Below are 22,596 nucleotides of genomic sequence, written 5' to 3'. Positions count from 1 at the left end.
GGCTCTGTACCAGTAGGGGGCGGTAGGGGGCGCTAAACCATTAGGGCTGTAGGGGGCGCGGTACCAGTAGATGCGGCAGGGGGCGCTGTGTACCAGTAGAAGGCGGTAGGGGGGGGGCTGTACCAGTAGATGCGGTAGGGGGCGCTGTACCAGTAGAAGGTGGTAGGGGGCGCTGGACCAGTAGGAGGTGGTAGGGGGCGCTGTGTCTGTTTCAACTTTTTTAGACGAAGAAGAATTGGAGGCGCAAAACAAGGAAAATGGCTTCCCCTAAAACGCTTCCCAAAGATGCACAGGTCTTTATTACTATATAGTATTTATATAATCATGTTAATGAGTAGTTATGTTAGATATTTGTTGTAAATGTGTGTACGATCAGCCATATACATTATCCTATCTGTTGGTGACTTATCTCAGCTCTGTTCTCACTGGTCCTGCTAGCTCCGGTGTTAGCATTAGCTGTTAGCCTTTTTGCAGGATCTCTGGCATTAGTTCAGTCTTGATTTGTCATGTTGTTGTTTCTGTTTCCTGAGCTTAAATCCATACTGGCGGGCTCTCGGATAAATATGGTTTCGAGATGGAGTATCTGCTCTCTGGAAGATTATTTTGTTATCCAAACGTTGAAAGGGACAGTCGCGTTGTCGGTTCAATGGGGCATAATATATATTAATAATATGATCCTTTACAATGTTAAGGATCATGTTAATATTATCCTTTAAAATGTATAGTATCATATTAATATGATCCTTAACTTTGAAAAGCATCATATTAGTATGATCCTTTACAAAGGCTCTACATGACATGGACTTAATGTGTGTTTATTACCGTTGTTCTTATGAGTCCATTTACTTTCTTGTCAGGTGATGATACAAATACTCAAAGATATGGGAATAACAGAGTACGAGCCCAGAGTCATCAACCAGATGTTGGAGTTTACATACAGTAAGTCAGTCATACGACATCTGGTATCATAATCATCCACAGAGAGATGATTATTCATGATCCAGATTGGAAGGAATACACACACTGTTTGTAAAATGTATTTAGTTTGTCTTCCAAGTTCTGCTCAAACTAATATACATTGTCTCATAGGATATGTAACCACCATTATTGAGGATGCTAAAATCTATGCTACGCACGCCAAGAAATCTACCGTAGACGCAGAGGACATTAAGCTGGCCATCCAGTGTCGCATGGACCAGTCGTTCACCTCGCCGCCGCCCAGAGACGTAAGTCTTCATCTTCTTCGGATAGATTAGTCGGACTAAAGCAGGGTATCTCACACATAAACACCAACAATTGCAATTTAATTGAATATATAAATAATATGTAACTAATATATATATATACACACACATTTAAGGCAGGATAGGCTAGTGGTTAGGATGTTTGACTGGAGGCCTAACTCCTACCTGCTCATTTGTAACGTATGAATACACTAAATCACGCTGTTACTTTGTATGAAAGCCTAATAAATGACTATGATGATACTGAATTGTAAATTGTTTAATATTCATTCAGATTATTCCTATTTCCATAATATACTGAAAAATATGCCTTTTATTTCTTGTCGTCAGTTTCTTCTTGAGGTTGCCAGGCAGAAGAATGGGACGCCTCTTCCTCTGATCAAGCCGTACACCGGCCCCCGGCTGCCCCCCGACCGCTACTGCCTCACCGCCCCCAACTACAGACTCAAGTCCATCCAGAAAAAGGTACATGACAATAAACTGAGGCTATCGCTGATCCAGGGGCTCTTGCCAAGTTAAACTGCTTTGTTTTTATCACCACATAAGTTGTTACTATTTATATGTGCTTTTGGAGGGTAATATAAAAACATGTCTCATTCTGAAGTGAAATAGCTCTAATTGACAATGATGCACACAAACACAATTCAGTTTGACAGCATGAAGCAAATTTTCAAAATGTTGACGTTGTTTTCTAAAAAGTGTTGCAATGGCCACTTGTTGCCCACTAGGTTTCATCGTCGGGGGGAAGGATAACAGTACCGCGCCTCAGTGTTGGATCGGTGTCCAGCAGGCCCGGCACACCAACCCTGGGTGAGACATACACACACACAACACGCATCAATTGTCTAGCACACACAATGTCAAATCCGTCCAGAGTAAGCTGTTTTAAAGCTAAAATGTGATGCCCAGGGTGATTACGGAGATGTCAATGATGCGGCGGACTGGATATCTGCCAAGATTTCAAGCTCTTTCTATAATAATTTTGCAGGGATGTCACATTTTATGCACCATCTCTGATTTGATTATCGAGAAACAAATAATAAAGGCCAGACAGTCGCTAACGGCAAACTTTTTGTGACAATTATTTATGGTATGCAATAATCATGCCTTCATGTACAGCTGGTTAATTTTGGTGTGTTGTCTGTAAACGGTCCATCTTTACCCATCATGTCTCCAGGCACCCCCTCTGTCACCCCCAAGGTCGCGACCCCTTTGTCCTTGTCTGGCCAGCGCTTCACTGTTCAGATCCCCAATTCTCAGACTGCCGTGTCCAAAACAGGTACCACCAAGCCTAGTCAGTTTGTGTTCTCAACCCGCAATCAAGGTAATAACACTAATAATGAGCCCTTGAGTGTATGAGTGCAATGTAGACCGTATAGGATAAACTGGACAGGATAGATTAAGTGATTATGGATTTTGACTCCCAGCTTTACAGCTTTACTTTCTAAGTTGGAACCCAGAACCAAACATCTCTAACATCCGCCTGATTCTTATGGGCTTAGATCTAATTGAATGCATATTAAACTGCACTTGGTTGAACAGCCAAACATGCTAAATATCTGGATTGTAAATGGTCAATATCTACAAAGTGCATACCGTAATTTTCGGACTATAAGCCGCGCCTTTTTTCCCATTTTGCGATTCTGCAGCTTATATAACGGTGCGGCTAATCTTTTAATTTTATAGCTAACGGCCACTAGGGGACCTCCTAAATCTATGGATTTTTAAGCGGCGGGCTCCAGTGCGGCTTATATATGTAAACATCATTCAATTTAGCTGCTGCGGCTTATACTCCGGTGTGCCTTATAGTGCGGAAAATACGGTACATTTTAATTTTATCTAGTTTTGTCATGTCTTTTTACAATACATTCTATTCATCGTTATATTTCACAGAGATAAGCGTGGTAGTAGTATTTCATATTTTCCATCTTTCCCCGACACCAGTCACGCCTTCCACTCCCACGGTGCAGAACGTCCTGATCAACCCGTCTCTGATTGGCTCAAAGAACATCCTCATCACCACCAAGATGGTGTCGCAGAGCTCCGCCAGCGAGTCGCTGAAGAGGAAGCACGAGGACGACGACGACTACGACAACCTATGACCTTGAGGTCACGCGGCCGGGTCGTTTCCACAGGAGTTCGTTTTAGTTTTTTTCCATCTTTTAAGTCAAACCTCGATATGACGTGGTGGCATTCAAGGACGTTGTTATCCTGTTCTATATAAGAATTAAAAAGAGTCAGCTGCTGGACGATGATTACTTCATAATATGCGCGTGTTTTCAATCTTGTATAAAGATCATTTGTCATTATTACAGCTGCACGGGTTGAACAATGAAATACCCCCTTGAGTGCAGTACAGTTCCCCTGAGCTACTACATTGTAGCTGTTGAATGCCTGGCTCAATGGCATCATAACAAAAGACGATGGGAACGAGGCTACAGCCCTCTCAATCTGTTCAGACTTCTCCCTGTCAGAAATGTAGATGTTTAAAAATGCATGGTTAGATTATGATTAACTGTCTGAAGGAAACCTTTTTTGTGAATATATTTTGTTAGTTACAGCAATAATACTTGACAACATTCAGCGCTATATGCGTAATATGGTGCTTTATATATAGCTACCCATCTCCACATGAAAACATTGCTTTTGTCATGGGTCTTGGGCTTTTTCAGTAGTGTGCAAGAGTTTGCAACACTTAACAAGAAGTGGTCATGTAACATAAATTGCAGACCAGAGCTTTATTGCCAACATGTATTTATTTGAACAGGCCTTTCTTTCCTCCCCTGAGACACATCAACCTAGAGAGTGAACAAATAGATATGCTGTAAATACAGAAAGAGCCCTCATTCTGAGCCTACTCTTCCACCGCTTAGTGTAAATTGTGTCTAAACCCTAGTTTCCTCTTGTTTGCCACTAACTTTTGTATGAGTAAGAAAATTAAAATAATTGGATACAACTCACACGTTTCTGAATTTGTACAGGTTGCAGGAAGGTTTTAATGGGACTGCTCTTTATCATAGTGATCATAGTGGCTTGGGCCACTATAGCCACTATGATCATTGCTTTCATCACTGATCATAACAAGACACAAATAAACCATATGGCTGTAAATAGCTTCTTTGGGCAGAGTTGTGTCTATGATTGAAACAGTTCTTTGACCATGGCCACTGGATCATTTCACTAAAAATGTTAATGTTGGGGGGGGGGGGGGGGGGGGGGGGGGGGGTGTATGTCTAAATTAATCAGAATCAGAATCAGAAAGGATTTAATTGCCAAGAAGGGTTTTACACCAACCAGGAATTTGGCTTGGTGAATAAGGTGCATACATTAAAACAATAACAAATGAACAAACAGTGATAAGCAGGGACATAAGTGATCAATTAAAAATAGGATAAAATAGAATAAAATGAAAACTAAAGTAAAAGATACTTATAAATGTATAAGAATTTACAAATGGTGATGGGTATGAGTGCCAGAGTCAGTGGGGGTGGTGGTCCTGGGACCTGTTAAGGAACCCAACTGAAGAGTACACAAGTACATACATGAGTATTACATTCATTGATCTCGGAATAATAGCAGCTTACATTTTTTTTAAGTTGAATTTACTTTTATCGAGTTTTGTGCATTGTATTTATATTCTGTAAAGTGTTTGAGCTCTACCAGACATTCGTATTTCTCTACAATGCTCTGATTCGAGTCACATCACATGAACGGTCATACGGAAGTGACGTAATGTTTCTTTGCACACTTTGCGCGAAAACTCAGGTTAGGAAGTATCTGTCGTAAAGAACCGCAACGTGCCTTCTGAATTCCGCTCCCGTGTTCGTTAAGGTGTATTTCATACTCACTGGGGGACTGTAAGGTACGAGCCAAATACATTAAGCACAAGAGCTTGGTTTAGATAAGCTAGCGGTTACTCAGCAGGTTCTATCCTATGGAGTTGGGCTATGTGTCTAGCTGTAAGCATACGATGTAGTGGACACAATTTACAAAAAGTAAACAATACGTCAAATATATCCTTTATAAATTGATAAACATGTTCTTCTATATAATCTGCCAAAGTTTGTGTGGTTTCATTGTTTAATTCATCGGCCCTTTACTACTAAGGAATACATTTAATGAAAGTGGAGCTGAGCTTTTTATATTAAACATTGTGGGTGAAAACAATTAGATTGTTACCCGACAGCATACTGAAAGTCTTTGTGTTTTGTGTGTGTCCCTTTCACTCAATTACAGCCCACCTTTCTCTCCAAGTAAAACTTTATCATTATCTAAGCAAAGATGTCAAGGATAGATAAGATGAGCATCCTGGGGGTGAGGAGTTTTGGCGTGGAGGACAAAGACAAACAAGTCATCTCCTTCTTCAGCCCTCTCACCGTTCTGGTTGGACCCAATGGAGCAGGAAAAACTGTAATAAAACGCAAATATTTCATAAATAATATAATGCAAATTCTATCCGAAAAGCGGATTGTTGAATGTGCTGATGCTTTAGAAACATGTGCCTTATCACATCAAATGTTTTCTGCATCTGCTGCAATTGTGTCAACGCAATGCACCCCAGAAGGCCTCATGACGTATGTCATTTCCCGTAAAGCTATACCCTCTGTTCCTCTTGGTGTCCAGACTATCATAGAGTGCCTGAAGTATGCATCATCAGGAGAACTTCCCCCTGGAGCCAAAGGGGCTGCCTTCGTCCACGACCCTAAAGTGAGTCAAGGACCACAGGTTCACACTGATCCATTAATGCTTACAGTGGATTACTGGTGGGGATTCATAGATGAGCTAATACGCCGGTGCACTTAAAGCTTGCATGATTCGAAGATGATGTTACTGATCCATTATTAGTGTGTGTTGCTTCTCACAGACAACCCTAAGTTTAAAAGGACATCCAGTCTCTTGTTGTTTACTATGTATATTGACTATTTCATCAAGTTAACTTGGCTATGAGTTAAAATGTATTGGTCTCATCACTTAAACCACTACACAGCCTTGCTGTGTAAAAGAACAACAAAAAGCAACATCTTAAAGGATAAATTGGCTAAAAATAGCTTTTAAAACAGCAGGTTTAGGGTGTATGAATGTCTTAGTATTTACTCCAGAAAAAAAAGGTGCAAAACGAAAATGAAATGAATAATCTATGGTTGGATACAATTGACCTTGTACCTAATTAAAAGGACATGCATCAGCTGATCAGCTATCTTGACTGAAGAAATGGTGTATCTCTGTAGGACGCCCATGAGACGGATGTGCGAGCCCAGATCCGTCTGGTGTTCACCGACGTGAACGGGGAGAAGGTAGCCATACAGCGCTCCATGTCCTGCACACAGAAGGCAAAGAACTACACCTTCAAGACCCTAGAGGGCGTCATAACCCGTATCAAGTAAGGCCAAATGGTTGTCATGGAGTGTTTGGGTCTGGAGGGGATCTTCTGGGATGTTGCATGCTTAAAGTCGCAATGTGTACAATTCCTGCAAGCCAAAAGATTAAAGTTAACTGGACATGTCAGCATTCAATGATCGAAAGTGATTCCAATAATCTTACCAATAAAGTAACATCCTATAACTTATCAATTTGACAATTGAAATATGCAACCTGAAACCAAAGAGAGGTAACCTGAGAAGTGACCTCGCTTTGGTTACGAGAATCTTACTATTGACACTCCCAAATCTCCTCGGACTCAGAAGTACATATTTTAGTCTCTCCGAACTTGATGAGCCCATTTATTTCTACGATCAATCCGCTGAATTGAGACGTGAAGTTACAACAATGCTGTGGCTCCTCGTAGGCAAGAGAAGAAGATAAGCATCTCCTCCAAGTGTGGTGAGCTGGACCGGGAGATGATCTCCGGTCTTGGCGTGTCCAAGTCGGTGCTGAACAATGTCATCTTCTGCCACCAAGAGGAGTCCAACTGGCCCCTCAGCGAGGGAAAGGCCCTCAAGGAGAAGTTTGACTCCATCTTTGCAGCCACAAAGTACTAAAAGTCAACTCTCGCTGGTTCATTAAATGTTTTTCGATAATTTTGATTAAACTGAATTAGTATTTTGATTATTTAGCATGATTCTATTTCATGGTCCTCTTCTGTATGCTTATTTTATTTTAAGTTTTGATAAAGCATATTACAAGCAGCGGCCACCACCTCATAACCCAGCCGTGGATCAATAGTTGTTAATTTGTTGTTAATACTGTATTCTTGTTGGCCTTAATCCGTTTGTGCTGGTATTCCCCTTCCCGGCCCTCAGGTACATCAAGGCCCTGGAAACCATGCGGCAGCTGCGCCTGAAGAAGGGCCAGATCGTGCGGGAGTGCCAGGTGGAGCTACGCTACCTGAAGCAGATGAAGGAGAAGGCTCTGCAGATCGAGGAGATGCTGGCCGCCAAGGAGGCCCAGCTAATGGCATCCAGGGACAGCGTGCAGCGGGTCGAGGGCCAGATCGAGCCCCTCGAGGTGGGTCTGTCTCTGTCTGTCTGCCGGTCGGCCCGTCCGTCTCTGTTTATTTGAGCAAAGGACTGCTTTTTCGGTGGTGTCGTCTCACAGTGCTGGAGCTTGGAAACGGAAAGAGACACTACAGCAGTAAGCAGGCAGTACTCATATTCTGTTTATCATACTTAACAGAATATGCATACTGCGCTGTTAATCACCCTTTATTTTTTTCTCACAAACTGCCATACCATTTTATTTCAGATAGTGGAATACTGCCTACACCACTGCAGTGATGCGCATGTTTCCCTCAATTCAATATGAAATCTTTTTCTTAAAATATCTGCTCTTGTTTTCCGGGGCAAAAACATGTCGTGTTACAGCCTATACTAAGGTATACTAAGAAGTATATTGTTTCTCCCTCTCCAGAACCGGCAGATGGACATCGACACAAAGCTGGGCAAGGTGATGAAGCTGGACAACGACATCAAGGCCCTGGACAGCAGGAGGAAACAGATGGAGGAGGACAACAAGGACCTGGAGGAGACTATGGAACAGGTGAGGGTGGGATGAAAGAGGAGCATATTTTAACACTGTAATATGACAAAGACAGGGTTGGGATAATGGTTGACATTGTCTATGTCCAGATGTAAAACAGCCATGATTTTTGTTAAAAAGTATTTTTTGTTATGATTACTTGATGAATTGTTAGTATTACGTTAAGTCAGCGTGGCATTCATAATATACTCCACATCAAAGGATAATATGGCGAAATCAAGAAATTAATAGAACCATCAACAAATCAAGGAATTCAAGGGCATCATATATTAATCCGGATACCAAGGCCCTATAGTGCTACAGGGCTACTGGGTGGTATTCAATCTAAAACATGACCTTTTACTTCATAAGGAAATTAAATCTTCCACCTATGCTCTAGATTGAATATTATAGCCGTTGTAGTTGGGGACGTATTCTCTTTTTTTTCTATGGGTATGTTTTTTTCTGAAAATTACCCTGAAAATATTATTATAAGGAAATAGTGTGGAAATAAGTGGAAGATTTGAATTCAACCTGTAATATATTTCATGTGTGAGACTGAATTCCACTTGGGGCATTATCAGTTGGTTGGCCTGTAGTAGTGTAGGGCCGTTGCTCAACGTTGAATTAGTACTTGGGTTAATATTTGATCAATAAAGTGAAGCAGAGCAAAGATAGAGGTTTTAGTAGAGGTAGGTTGAGGCAAAATCGCTAAATAAATGAATAAATAATAATTCCTTGAAAGGGATCGCTATTGATGTGCTTGTGCACAATAATGGAATACTTAACTATTGTTCTTGCATGCTTCTTATTTAGTTTGTGGTTGGAAGTATGACGTGATCTTTCTATTGTTGTGTCACATGACGACTTTCAAATGTGTTTAACTACCTTAAGACGTCTTTGAGATTTGGGGGGAGAGGCTAAACCCGTTCCCGGGTCATTTCAGGCTGAAGAGGTTCAGAGGTTTGCTGGTTAAGGTGTGGTGGTCAACAGGTGTTCCAGGGTTCTGACGACCAGCTGCAGGACCTATACCAGAACCACCAGAAGACGGTGCGGGAGAAGGAGAGGAGGCTGACTGACGGGCAGAAGGAGCTGGAGAGAGCCGCCCGCGAGTGCCAGAGACTCACCAGGGTCAAGTCTGAGCTGCTGGTGGAACAGGGTACATGCGCACGTACACACACATCTGCTCACAGCTTAGAAAGGTGAGTGCTGGAAGGGAGCAACGCCACATGGTTTGGTGAGAACCCTGTACTATCAATATTGAGTCATCACTGTGAAGCCCCTGTGTGGGGCTTCATAACCCGGGAGCGGTTAATGTTGATAGAGGCACGGTAGCTTGGACAGTGTGAGCACAATGACAACCAGAGTGGGCTCGCGCTCCGAATCCTGCTGTAACACATGACACAGTGTTCAGCCTAGTAGAGAGAGATGGATGGACGGTGACGGAAAGATGGACGGATGAAAGACTGCGTCGCTCGTTTGTTTGTCAGCCAGACAGCTGACTGGTTGTCTGCCTGCCTGCGAGCCGGCTGGTTGGCTCAGATCCCCTCGCTGACCTGTTGCTCTCCCCGTCCAGGTCGTTTGGACCAGGAGGCCGACCGCCACTCGACCAACATAACAAACCGCGACGCCCAGGTGAGGGCGTCTGGACTGGGGTGGCTCATGGGTGTCAATTAACAGTGGGACGAAATGAGTCACGCGTTGTTGCCTTCACCCTGCCCACTGTCGCCAGGTGCGCTCCCTGTCCTCCTACCTGGAGCTGGACGGCTTCGACCGCACGCCCTTCATCCAATCCCAGCTGCAGAGCTTCCACCGCCACGTCACCGAGAGGCTGGAGCAGGAGAAGCGGGCGGCCAATCAGATCATGGTGCAGTACGCGATGAAATTGGGGCCCTCGATGATTAAAACCCAATGCAAAGTGGCGTCCATAGGCCCACAGCCCCCGCCCCGAGACTGAACCCGTTCCCCTCGCTGTGTGCGGCGCAGGCGGACCTGCAGGAGAAGGAGCAGCAGAAGCAGCAGGCCATGGACGAGACGCGGGACAGGAAGACGGGGCTGGAGAGCGTGGTGGCGCTGAAGAGAGACCTGCAGGCTCGCAAGCAGCAGGAGCTGAGGAACCTGAGGGCCGACCTGGAGCGGCTGGACGGCTCCTCGGGCCGGCTGCAGGAGCTGGAGAACGAGCTGGCCAAGCATGTGAGCACATCGGGGGCGCGCAAGTCATAAAAAAAACCAGGGGTAGCATGTGGTTGGGTCGGCTGGTCACCGAAAGCCGCTAGTTCGATCCCCGGCGCCTCCTAGCGGAGTTTAGAGCCATTTAGTCCATTTACCGTTCACCATGCAACTAACACACGACTACAGACATGCCTCGGTTCTCCGGGTGCAGATCAGGAGTTGTGTTGCTCTCGCCGTGCGTCATGCGCTCCGTGTGCGTCCCCCCCCACCAGGAGCGCGAGCTGCAGACGGCGGTGCAGAGCTCCAGCGTGGAGGCCCTGAGGGCCGAGGTGGTGCTGCTGCAGGGGGAGCGGGAGGAGCTGGACGCCAGGCGACGGCGGCTGGACCAGGAGATGGACACGCTCAACACACACACCACCACGCGCACGCAGATGGACATGCTGCAGAAAGACAAGGTGACCCCCCCCCCCCCGCCACACTTTAATATTGTTCACGTGCATGACAGAGGCACCCTCTGAGGGGGTACATTGGCACATTGAGTTCCTGACGCTTATCGTCACCGCGTCAAGTTGAATTATCGTTAACACCGTGATAATGATTAGATGATAACAGTAAACTGCAGATAACTGTTAAACCGGTAACCTTATCATCCCTCGTCCACGTCGACCAAAGTTAGCCCCAGTGTCCCGGACACGGGCGTGCAGGTGCCGCACCCAACGCAAGATTGTTTTGCTTCCTATTAAAACCTGACCGAAGAAAGTGCCAGCACTCCAGACTTGGTAAAGTCTCTCTTATCTGTAGTGTGCACCAAGGACAATTAGAATTGTTGGCTACACAAAAGACGCAACAAATTATGCATCATATGAAACACGGACTCCCTGTTACTAAATGTCCACATTATATCACTCTTTGGAAAGAAATCGCAGAACAAACAATCAAAACCAAACTTCACTTTTTCTTATGCAACCAAATATTACGTTTTACCTTTGTTGGTTTTGTCATCAAAGTTGTCAAAGTTGTGATCCATAAACGGATATCCAGTGTCCAGTGGCGGCGCCAGAAATAATTTGTTGCAGTTGCTTAACAGTTGCTGTATGAATTCAAGAGGTTGCTGGTCAAAAAAAAAAACCTTGATCAAAACACCTGAATTTGGCAGAGACACGGCCGGGAAGACATTTTCGGCACGGGTTGGGGTGGTTGCGGTCCCGTACGAGGCAAGTTTACAGTACAGTAACAACACAGACTAATCGCACCACTGTGATTGAGTGTGATCGTATCATTTGACAGTTCAACGTGCGCTATCTTTCTCCCTCTCCCTCACACACGCACAGACATAAAGACGTAAAGACATAGAACAATATAGAGGAAGATCTTTAAGAAGGCCAACATGAAAATAGCCCAGCGGCATGTACACATTCACTGCTAGTCCAGGTGGCACTGCGGCCACACGATAACAAACAACATAGTTCAATCAACAGCCCGTCAGCAGTCCCCCAACTACAAGGTTAGCTGTCCTGTCAATCGTGGTGAATTGCACATCTCAGACCCACCGTCGCCACGGTACATTCCAAAGCATTCACATTAGTTGCGCGATACGTCTCAAATGTAGGCCTATGTGGAACATTAATACAATAGTTGCTATTATTGTTGATACTATTATACTTCATAATACTTCTATTAAGGGCGGATCATACCAGGCTACGATAAACCCATCCTTTGGCATGAGCCAAACCTATAATCTAGTTCTACTTCAAAACAAAATCACATGGGCCCCAAGTCAATATGCTGCGACGGGCAAACTTAATAACCAAACGGCCTACCTTAAATCGATGTCTTGATCACAGGACTTCTTGCAATATTCCACTTTAATCCATACGGTTTAACACACCAACATTGCTAGCAAGCATGTGATAACATTGTATTGCTAATTCAGAACTGTGTAGGCTACAATATTTTCTTCCGTTTCTTGACCTCAGCATAACCCCCCTCCGAACAACTGCCAAGTCCAACACAAGTCTGGCTATTAACGAGCCCATCCTCAGCCTCGCCATCGCGAGTCGTGTTTGAACTTGATTTCTTTCGAAATAGTAAAAACTTGTCCATATTTTTTAAGCGCCAACGAGCCGGCAACGAACATCTCTGACTGATAATCTCGCCGCGAGATGTCCGCATATTTGAAATGTTATTTATTTTTCGTAAGACTATGCTATTAATGAAATTATTGTTTCATGTACATTAAATAATAATTAATTAATATTGTACATATTGCTTGGGATAGTTTGTGTTAATTGTGTGTATGTGTTTTTTTTTAATCTGTTCATGTCACTTACAGAGTGTGCGCATGCCCAACGCTCGGGAACTGGGCACGGTGAGGGGGAGGGGAGGAGAGGAGAGTCCCAGGCTGACTCGTGTTCATTTGAACGACAGTCCAGTCACGGCCCTGAAATGTTGACGCTACTCACTGATTATGCACTTAATCTGGTGATTCATATGACAGGAATGGACGGTATGGTGACGGGTACCGCATTCGGCCATAGGTTTAGTTGAACTTATTTAATACCATTTTACGGAAAATGGCATTATTTCAAATATGTTGTTTGAGTTTGACAAAAAATCAGGGGTTGCTCTGGGGTTTCTGAGTAATTGCTTGGGGTTGCTATAGCAACGGCAAGCAACCGTTTGGCGCCGCCCCTGCCAGTGTCTGGGCACCACTTTTGTAACTAAACATGGTGTTTACAATCATATATTGTAGCTGAGAGAGGGTTTCAGCCTTCAATCAGAACAACCTTTCTTCATCGCCTCCTGATGGCCGTATGGTGCAATTGCTATTATTTAGCTTGGTGTAATTCAATTATATACTCCCTGAACTTTCCTTTGGGTGTTCAAGTCTCAAAATTGTACATTGCTTCTTAAGATATCTATCTGTTTGTGTTTCATGAAGTTTATAATGTCAACATTGCCTTTGTATTATTCAATTGTTAATGCAAACAAAAAGTGCATAGTGCTGCTATTTTATGGTTTTCAATGTATAACTTGGTGAAATTATTTTACTTTTATAATACTGATACAATCTACAAGTCTGCTGATATCCTTGATCATTTTGTTCACGATTACCGTGATAAGAAATGTACATCCGGTTTCATCTTTAAATGACACAATATATAGCACATACTGACATTACATATGAAACAACAGCAAACAAAGAATGGCTGCGTCATTTGTCACTAAGTCGGTGGTGTGTGATCTGATGCTCTAGAAGCGTTTTTGGAAAAACACTACTGGAGAAAACTAAACATAAGTGTGCTGGTTACGTTCTGGCCTTCTTTTTTTTGAGTAAGTCGGGGCAAATATTATGAAAATTATGGAATTATTTTAGCTGTCTTTCATCAGAAGTAATGCAGACGTGTTTTACTCACCTACCTGTTCTGAAAACCGTTGTTTTTAATGCAAAGCAAATTTAATAACATTAAAATACATTTAAATTGGAGTTGCCAGCCCTTGACCCTACCCCAGTGTGCCCAGCTGTGGACTGCACATTATCACCCTGACCAGCTCCGATCATTTAAGGCACTCTGCCCAATGCATGGTGCCGAAGTACACTTGCATCCCTCTATCCAATATCTCTTATATGCAACAAGAGCGGTATTGAACCGGCGAGATACACTTTGTTAATCACAGATGGTAAATACGTGGCTTTCAGATTAAATCACACCGGGGCAGGAAGTATTCACTTGATATGTATAAACTGGATATAAGTTAAGATATGTTTCTTTGAGGTTGATGGTGTGTTCCAGCTTAATGGTTTAATGATGCGTTTGCAAGGTTGACAAGGCTAGGGTTATTTATTTGTAAGTTGTTTTTGTTTACCGTTGGTACAACCATCCAAACATAATGACTTGTAAGCAGTTTTACTTGAATACTAAAAGCAAACACTGACGTGAAGACTAGACGATGTTTGTTCATTCCAAAACAAGGGATATCTCTCCAGGGTTCGGAACGCTGTCATTTGGTCTCTGGTGTAGTACGAGGTCTGTAGTAAAATGTAATTTACTGTGTTTACTGACTCCATAGAATACATATTTTTATCGTTTAATCTTGTGTGACAAATCATTATTTCGTTAAAAATACAGATAGATTCCAAAACATTTAGGATAAGAGAATACATTTTTAAACCAGACCATTCTGTACTAGACAAGCGGGAAACACCACTCTGCATATGTCACTTTTTTGTAACATTTTTGATGTTTTTGAGACTCTTTCCACGCTGTCCCAAGCAGAGAACAGTGAAATGAACTGTACTGAATCCTATCCTTTTGATTCATCCTCTTTGTTCAGAGCGTAACCCAGCCTCCTCAGTAATCCAATCTCTTGGTTTCTCTCCTTCCTTCACCCTCTCCGCTCCGGCCCCTCGTGTGTGTGTGTGTGTGTGTCGGTCTGTGTGTGTGTGTGTGTCTGTGTCTGCAGACGGAGAAGGAGGAGCAGGTGCGCAGGATCAAGTCCCGCCACACTGAGGATCTGGTGTCTCTGCTGGGTCACTTCCCCACCAAGCTGAAGCTGGAGGACTGGATCCACACCAAGTCTAAGGAGATCAACGCCACCCGGGAAAAGCTGGCCAGACTCAAGTGGGTAGTAGGGTGCAATCCTCAGACCTGAAGGCCTGGGGACTCACTCCCTGCCCTCACCCTTTTCCATGGCTATCCATGGCTTTCCATGGCCACTGGGCCAATCCATTTTAGTAGCGAAGAGAGGGTCTTAGAGGTAAATTCAGAGGTCAAAAAGGTAAATTAATTGTCACACATTTCATTTACATCCACATTTACATTTAGGGGATTTTGCTGACGCTTTATCCAAAGTGACCCACAACCATTCAATCACACATTCACACACCGACGGCAGATTCAACCACGCAGGGCAACAGCCAGCTTGTCAGGAGCAGTTAGGGTGAGGCGTCTGGCTCAGGTACACCAGCTAGGAGGAGCCGGGGATCGAACTAGCAACCTTTCGGTTAAAAGTCAACCCACTCTTACCACCTGAGCCACTGTCGCCCCACGTGTCCTTCATCGATCCATCTGGTGGCCGTTTGGTGCATTTGTGATTGGTTGGCTTGGTGTCATTTCTTTATATCACCCTGACCTTTCAATAGAGGGGTCAAATTTAGTTTGGAGATTTAGCCTAAACCTACCTCTAGTAAAACCTCTCTATCTTGGCTGTACTTCAATTAATTATCAAATACTGACCCTGGTCATTAAGAGTTAGTTGTGGAGTTAGTTAGATGTGGAGATATACTCTATTTACTTTGGGTTTGTTATTTTCAGAAAGAAACTCAGAAGTAGGCACGGTGATGAAGAGGTTAAGCAACGCAAACTGTAGTTTACCACTCTAGCCAATAGGGGGAACCTAAGTAACGTCCTTGCAACAGACGCTTTAAGTCCCTGTTTTTAAGGGCTAAATTGGGCATATGCTTTCATGAGGTCTTAGAATTTCCCAAACTGATTAAATTCAACAAATCGACAAAAAACCTGTGTTGATAGCTCAGTCTTGTTCTAAATAGCGAGGATAATCACTGAACCTTCATGTTTTCCCATGGACAGATATTGCGACTTCCTATACAAAAATCCCATGAATTTTCAAGCTAGTTGTGCCATCTGAAGGTGTAGTTGACCAATCAGTCTTACCTTTGTTTAATATTATAATAAGTAATAATGATTATAATAAATAACATGAATATTCGTCATTACACTCTGATCTCGTCATGGTGCCGTTGATCTGATAATAAATGTATCCGTTTTCTGCTGGGCCAGCAACAGGAACATTATCACTATAAATTTCATAAAACATTATCCAACATGATCAACACGATCATGACTACGGATGGACCTTTTAGATTTCATTAGGTTGATTAGGACTATGGTTCCAAGTAATGGAATTGGTGGAATTGATTCTCAGAATCACAGATTGGTATAGATGGGCTTTTTTAATTAACAACAACAATAACTTGCTAGATTAACTTGTTTCTTCAATTCTGCAGTTTGGAATCGAGATTTCAGCCGACGCGGACTGTTTAGATTTAGTTTTTACAGAATTCTTGTGCTGTCATGGAGATGGATTGACCGTTTGTAGTGGACTCTCCATCCCTACTCCTGACCTTAACGTGTTCCCCGCCCCCCTGGTGTCGTCCAGTAAGGAGCTGGCCTCCAGCGAGCAGAACAAGAGCTACATGTCTGCCGAGCTGCGCAGGAAGGAGCAGCAGCTGTCCAGCGACGAGGAGAAGTTCTTTGAAGTGTGCGGCAGCCAGGACCTGGAGCAGGACCTGGGCAAGCTGCAGGAAGAGCTGGAGAAGACCTCCAAGCAGAGAGGTGAGCTCGTGTTGTTATCGTCACAGGGGAGGACGGAGAATCGTTTCTTGCATGGCACGAGGTTTGATTGGGGATGGAAACAATGCTTTAACATCGTGGACATCGCAGAGATTTCCATTGCCATCAGGGTTTTGTTCTAATTGCTTTCATTTGAGGTTGCATTTGTGTGTATTCCTAGTGACATTCCATTGAATCTAATCCGTCCGTCCCTCCTCCAACCATTCGTCTCTCAATCCCTACACCTGTACCTCCAACCATCTATCCCTCCTTCCTTCCCCCTTTAACCACCAACCCATCCATCCATCCATCCACTTCCACCAATCAACACACATACCTCCCTCCCTCCTGCTCATCCATCCCTCAACCCCAACCCACCCAACTATCCAAACCTCCACCTCCTCCATCCCATCTATCCATCCATCCCTCCCCCTCTACACACCTGCCTTACTGACTCCTCCACCCACCCACCCATTCACCTCCACCCATCCATCCCTCCTATCCATCCATCCCCCCCCTCTCATCCACCTCCACCCACCCATCGCTGCGCCCCGCCCAGCCATGCTGGCGGGCGCCACGGCGGTGTACACGCAGTTCATCAGCCAGCTGACGGAGGACAATGGGCCCTGCTGCCCCGTGTGCCAGCGCACCTTCCCCTCGGAGGTGGAGCTCGACGAGGTGGTGAGCGACATGCAGTCTAAGCTGCGGCTGGTGCCCGACAAGCTGAAGAACACGGAGCAGGAGCTGAGGAGGAAGGAGGGCAGGCGGGACCAGATGATGGCTCTGCGGCCCGTCAGGTGAGGCAGGGCCTAGCTGGGAATCCGGGCTACGCTGAGAAGTTGAATCACAACACACAGGCCAAAACCAAAACCAAAGCTTAGAACCGGAATAGAAATTTTAAAGGAGAAATTACAGGCTGTATCATTGTTGTCAGAGAAGATTTTTTTTGGACTTGCCATGTTTCCTTATATTGATATCTGATGATATATCAAGCTCATTGTATGATTTAGTACAGTATATTGTGCCTTTGACTTGTGTCAAACTTTTGGGGAATTAAATGTAATCAAATATCTGTAATGAACTTGGTTGTAATCTCCTCATCCCAAAATGGCCCGTATCTGGGTAAACCCCCCTCCCCCCCAACCGCAAAGAAGGTTTAAGGCATTTGACAGAACCCTAAGGATTTGATTCTCGACCTTCAGTTTATCAAAACCATTGTTAGCTAAACAAAAGACAATTCACCTGTCGCTAAGTCACACCCCCCGTCTTTACCAAGACAAACTCGGTCAAACAAACCAGACTAGATTTAAAAAACATATGGAAAAATGTCATCTGACAGTATATCAAAGCAGGATTTGGAGAAGTTTTAGGCGATTTATTTTTTAAAAATCTTTTTACAACCAAAATGATTTCCTTTTTTTGGTACCATTTTTCAACTCAATATGGTATTTACGATAAATGTTTAATGGTAAATAATGAAATGGTGAATTAGGTTAAATCAGAACATGGGTTCTTCATTGCCATCTGGTGGAATTGCGATTGTTTGGCTTGGTGTAATTCAACTCTATTCCCCCTGAACTTTCAATAGTGTCAAAAATGTCCATTGCTTCTCAAGATATCTACCGGTTTGTGTCTCATAAAGTTTATATTGTCAATTTTGCATTGGTTTTCATTAGATTTGGTGATTTATTTTGAAATTTAAACCTACTTCTACTTAAACTTCTACCTTTACTCTACTTAATTTATACTTTATTGACATTGACCCATTTACTCATCAGATGTTTTGCCATGGCCCTATAGTACTACAGGGCTAACAACTGATATTGATATTCACTTATTTCAGGGGGAAATTAAATCTTTGTTCTAGCTTCATTCATTCTAACCAAGCAGTATCCACATGGAATATTTCCCTTGCAAAACAGTCTCCCGGGTGTTATCTTCTTTTGGGACCAAGATTACATATTATGCATATTATTGCCCTTGCCGTTATATTGATATATACTCCATATTCATTTTTGCAGTTTATTTTACAGAAATAAGCCTATTGATGAAGAGGTTAGCCTTCTCAACATAAAAACACTTCATTCTATATGTCAATGACTCATTACAACTTGGTATATGACCAACAGGGCAGATAAGTTATATTAACTGAAATCCCAGTAACAAACTGCTATATGCCATTTCTAAAACAGTTATCAGGCCGCTATGGATGTAAATGTTGAAGTATCCAATCACCCCTCAAAGGGTGCTTTCCATCTCTTTCCATGTTTTATTAATGTGCTCATTTGATTATGTTTAGCCTGTCTTTTATAATAATAATTATTACATCCTTTTAAGATGGACTATAAACAAAGATAATGCCCAGGCCTGAGTGGTGGCGTTCTTCTGACCTCCATCTCTCCTCTCATGTCCTCTCCCCTCCTCTCATCTGTCCTCCCATGTCTCTTCCTCTCCTTCCCCTCCTCCTCCTGCTCCCCCTCCACCCCCCCCCCCCCACCTCCAGGGTGTCCATGGAGAAGCTCCAGAAGGAGGAGCTCCCCGAGCTGAGGAACCGGCTGCAGGCTGTGAACCGGAGCATCGAGAGGCTGAAGAGGGACGTGGAGGAGCAGGAGACAGGGCTGTCTGTGATGATCTCTGAGGAGGAGACGGCCAAGGCCTGCCTGCAGGACATCGCACTCATGGACCGCTTCCTGGTACGACCCCTCCTCCCTTCACATCCCCTCGCACACCCCCTGCTCATAGATGTTCTCCCCAGAGCGTGCCCTTGTTGTTGTTCCTCTCCCGTTCTGCTGTCTTTCAATTTTCAATTGTATTTGTATAGCCCTTAATCCTCGGTACAGTCTCAAAGGCCTTAAAAGGCCGTATATTTATGACACCCCCTGGTCGCTAGCCGCCTAGAGGGCAAGAAAAAACTCCCTTAATTAGCAAGGAAGTAATCTTGAGAAGGAACTGTCTCCTCTCTATCCATCAATGATGTCTTTAAGTCCCTCAGCCAATCTTCTTGTGGCATTTCCAGCCATCACCTGCATAATCCTTTCAATAACTTCAATGCAATGCTTAAAATCCAAGCCTAAATGATTATTGTGGAGCTACCAGAGCAGTGACGCCTACAGTGTCACGGTTCTGGTAGTTACTTTACTTTCCTGCAATTAAATAACAGTCCTGTAGCATTATCATTGTGACCGTTCCATCCTTCTTTCTTTGCTGTGGAAATTAAAACCTCCAGTTAACGCTTCTTGTTATGCGACTTGAAACGGCTCTCTGTTATAGATTAATGAGAACCATATAACCATATACCATATATGTTTATATTCCAGATAAGAACATCAGTTAGAAGAAGTTAGGCAGAAAGTGGGATCCCCAACACACTTGCATTGTTCTTTGCAGTGTATGCGTGGTGCGTCCCCTGCGTGTGGTTGATTCTGTGTGTCCGCCCCCAGCTGGACCTGAAGGAGGTGGACAGGAAGATCGCCCAGCAGGAGGCCAGGCTGCAGGGAGTGGACCTGAGCCGCACTGTGCAGCAAGTCAGCCAGGAGAAACAGGAGACCCAGCACCGGCTGGACACCAGTGAGACGGCCCGCACATGGCCTGACACACATTTACAGACACGCACACACACACACAGGCACGCACATGCTGAAAGGGCCACTAGATGCTTTCAGCTGTAGGGCTGGATGATAACATATTCAGTGTTCAGATCTTTTTTATTTTGGATTTTATTGAATTATGTATTGAGAGAGTATCTGTGGATGGATACCTCTTCTTATTGATTGGCCCCGCCGCCCTGATTCATATACAGTTATGGAACGTGTGTGTGTGTGTGTGTGTGTGCGCCTCGCAGCCTCCAGTAAGGTGGAGTTGAAGCGCAAGCTGATCCAGGACCAGCAGGAGCGCGTGCAGAGCCTGCGCAGCGCGGTCAACGAGACGCGCGGCCAGAAGCTGCAGCTGAGCAGCGACATGCAGCAGCAGCAGGCGCTGACCGCCCAGAGTGTGGAGACCACCACGGAGGTCCAGAGCCTCACCAGGGAGATCCGGGTACACACACACACACACACACACATGCACACAAACACACACAGGTAGCGTCTCTGGCGCTACCTTCTCTCCTCTCCTCACCACACTGAGCGATTAACATTGGCAGTGCCTTGCGCCTTCTCTCTCACTCTCTCTCTCTCTCTCTCTCTCACTCACTCACTCACTCACTCACTCACTCACTCACTCACTCACTCACTCACTCACTCACTCACTCACTCACTCACTCACTCACTCACTCACACTCACACACTAGGGCTCCTTTTCATTGGAATTTCCCCTATACCCCCTAGCAATTATCTGACCAACAAAAATTGGTTGAACAGGTGTATATGTGCAAATTTATCAACTGAACAACCAGAACTTGACAGCCCTAGCACATACACACAAAGTCACATACAAGCGCTCACCCCCGCTTTGTGATGGACCCATGGCTGCAGGACGCCAAGGAGCAGCTGGCCCCCATCTCAGCCATGTTGGAGAAGCTGCAGCAGGAGAGGGAGGAGCTGGTGGTCCGCAGGAGACAGAAGCAGGACGAGGGACAAGAGAAGGTGGGCTGTTGGTGTTCATGTCTACTCAATTGTTGATTTAAGATTTTTGTATTGCATCTGTCACCTTTTGTACCGCTAAAAGACACCTTTAACACTTCTGTGGATGATAGCGGTACAGTTCAGTGTTTCTATAACCGCTCCCTTCCTGTCTGGGCCGGTGGGTTACGCCTTGGTCGTCTTTTGTTTGAACCTGTGAACCAAACGACTGAACTCTGACCCTCTGCCAGATGAACACCATCAAGGACAAAGTGAAGAACATCAGCACGCTGGAGAGAGACATCAGCAGATACACGGAGGAGGGCAAACAGGAACACAAAGAGGTCTCTATTCTGAAGATGATCCATTCAGTGGAGGAGCCCAATGTCACACACTGACTCTCAGCCCACGGCGGCACGTGAGCAGTGTGTGTGTTCACGTCAAGCGACCAAAGCTGAAATGGTGACCGTTTATTTATTGGATTTGCAGCAAAAAGAATCGGAGCTCCACGACACCAACGGGCAGCTTCACGAGGCCGAGAAACACAAGGAGAAGATCACCAAGGAGATGGGTGCCGTGCGGCAGGACATAGACACCCAGAAGGTACCCGCTCAGCTGCCTGTGGCGCTCCTTTCTTTAGCCTGCAGCCCTTTTTGTTGAGGCCAAATCCTCCGAGGTGCAGGGTTTTCCACTCGGGTCACTTATGTCCACCTGATCATAGTGCTGCAAAAGACTTGGCTTGACCATAAACAGAAGCCAATAACAATATGAATTTAATAGATGTGGGCGATCTCCCTACTTAACATTTATTACAATCAAAACAATGCTCATAATTATGAGTAAATAAGAATAACAATTATTTTGGGGTCTTAAAGAGAAAAAAGCATACCATTCCTAAATAGGACTCATATTATTGGTATTAATAGCTGGAACTACTGTATTTGTGTTTTTCCATGATGATGATTGTGTGTGTGTGTGTGTGTGTGTGTGTGTGTGTGTGTGTGTGTCTAGGTGCAGGAGCGCTGGCTGCAGGACAACCTGACTCTGCGGCGGCGCGGTGAGGAGCTGAAGGAGGTGCTGTCGCGGCGGGAGGCTCTGCTGAAGGACATGGGCAACATGCAGGTCATGCAGCTGCGCCAGTACGTACACTGCGCCGCCACGCTCAGACGCTGCCTGCATAGAGTAGGATGTGGTTGTCACCGTAGTCGTCATTAAAGTAGCACTTGCATAATACAAACAGTCGATGCAAATGAATTAATCGAGTAGGACTAAACTGAATGTAATGTCAACTGAAAATGTTGGTTGATTTGATGA

The 22,596-nt window shown here is 44.5% G+C and overlaps 2 protein-coding genes across 3 annotated transcripts in view; both read left to right on the top strand.

Annotated features, from left to right (window-relative positions):
- The first annotated feature begins 190 nt into the window (after positions 1–190).
- Positions 191–4,348, top strand: taf9 (TAF9 RNA polymerase II, TATA box binding protein (TBP)-associated factor). Of its 2 annotated transcripts, none has more exons than XM_056594370.1 (7): positions 191–293; positions 858–939; positions 1,090–1,226; positions 1,575–1,709; positions 1,973–2,054; positions 2,422–2,523; positions 3,189–4,348. In XM_056594370.1, the coding sequence occupies exons 1-7, from the start codon at positions 258–260 to the stop codon at positions 3,344–3,346; spliced, it is 732 nt and encodes a 243-aa protein (XP_056450345.1). In that variant the 5' UTR covers positions 191–257; the 3' UTR covers positions 3,347–4,348. The 2 variants fall into 2 exon arrangements, with proteins under 2 accessions (XP_056450345.1, XP_056450344.1); XM_056594369.1 differs by having other exon boundaries at positions 208–293; positions 2,422–2,568.
- A 497-nt stretch (positions 4,349–4,845) lies between these two features.
- Positions 4,846–22,596, top strand: part of rad50 (RAD50 homolog, double strand break repair protein) — a 32,666-nt gene continuing 14,915 nt past the window's right edge. Inside the window, exons 1-22 of the mRNA XM_056594308.1 lie at positions 4,846–5,106; positions 5,481–5,654; positions 5,868–5,951; positions 6,473–6,624; positions 7,030–7,215; positions 7,484–7,688; positions 8,091–8,219; positions 9,192–9,357; positions 9,775–9,833; positions 9,931–10,065; positions 10,185–10,391; positions 10,643–10,825; positions 14,835–14,992; positions 16,551–16,726; positions 17,283–17,520; positions 19,227–19,416; positions 20,164–20,290; positions 20,565–20,758; positions 21,196–21,306; positions 21,534–21,626; positions 21,772–21,885; positions 22,294–22,421. Coding sequence (XP_056450283.1) covers positions 5,526–5,654; positions 5,868–5,951; positions 6,473–6,624; positions 7,030–7,215; positions 7,484–7,688; positions 8,091–8,219; positions 9,192–9,357; positions 9,775–9,833; positions 9,931–10,065; positions 10,185–10,391; positions 10,643–10,825; positions 14,835–14,992; positions 16,551–16,726; positions 17,283–17,520; positions 19,227–19,416; positions 20,164–20,290; positions 20,565–20,758; positions 21,196–21,306; positions 21,534–21,626; positions 21,772–21,885; positions 22,294–22,421 — 3,164 coding nt within the window. The 5' untranslated portion in view covers positions 4,846–5,106; positions 5,481–5,525. The remainder of the gene's footprint in view (positions 5,107–5,480; positions 5,655–5,867; positions 5,952–6,472; positions 6,625–7,029; positions 7,216–7,483; positions 7,689–8,090; positions 8,220–9,191; positions 9,358–9,774; positions 9,834–9,930; positions 10,066–10,184; positions 10,392–10,642; positions 10,826–14,834; positions 14,993–16,550; positions 16,727–17,282; positions 17,521–19,226; positions 19,417–20,163; positions 20,291–20,564; positions 20,759–21,195; positions 21,307–21,533; positions 21,627–21,771; positions 21,886–22,293; positions 22,422–22,596) is intronic.

The sequence above is a fragment of the Gadus chalcogrammus genome, chromosome 7 (genome assembly GCF_026213295.1).
Source record: "Gadus chalcogrammus isolate NIFS_2021 chromosome 7, NIFS_Gcha_1.0, whole genome shotgun sequence".
NCBI lineage: Eukaryota > Metazoa > Chordata > Actinopteri > Gadiformes > Gadidae > Gadus > Gadus chalcogrammus.
This window is presented reverse-complemented; position numbering and strand designations above follow the sequence as displayed.

Excerpts from the sequence above, each read along its gene's own strand:
- taf9 (XM_056594369.1), top strand. The coding sequence starts at position 258 with ATGGCTTCCCCTAAAACGCTTCCCAAAGATGCACAG. Across the intron at positions 1,227-1,574 it reads CCTCGCCGCCGCCCAGAGAC|TTTCTTCTTGAGGTTGCCAG; the intron begins GTAAGTCTTCAT and ends TCTTGTCGTCAG. Across the intron at positions 2,055-2,421 it reads GCCCGGCACACCAACCCTGG|GCACCCCCTCTGTCACCCCC; the intron begins GTGAGACATACA and ends TCATGTCTCCAG.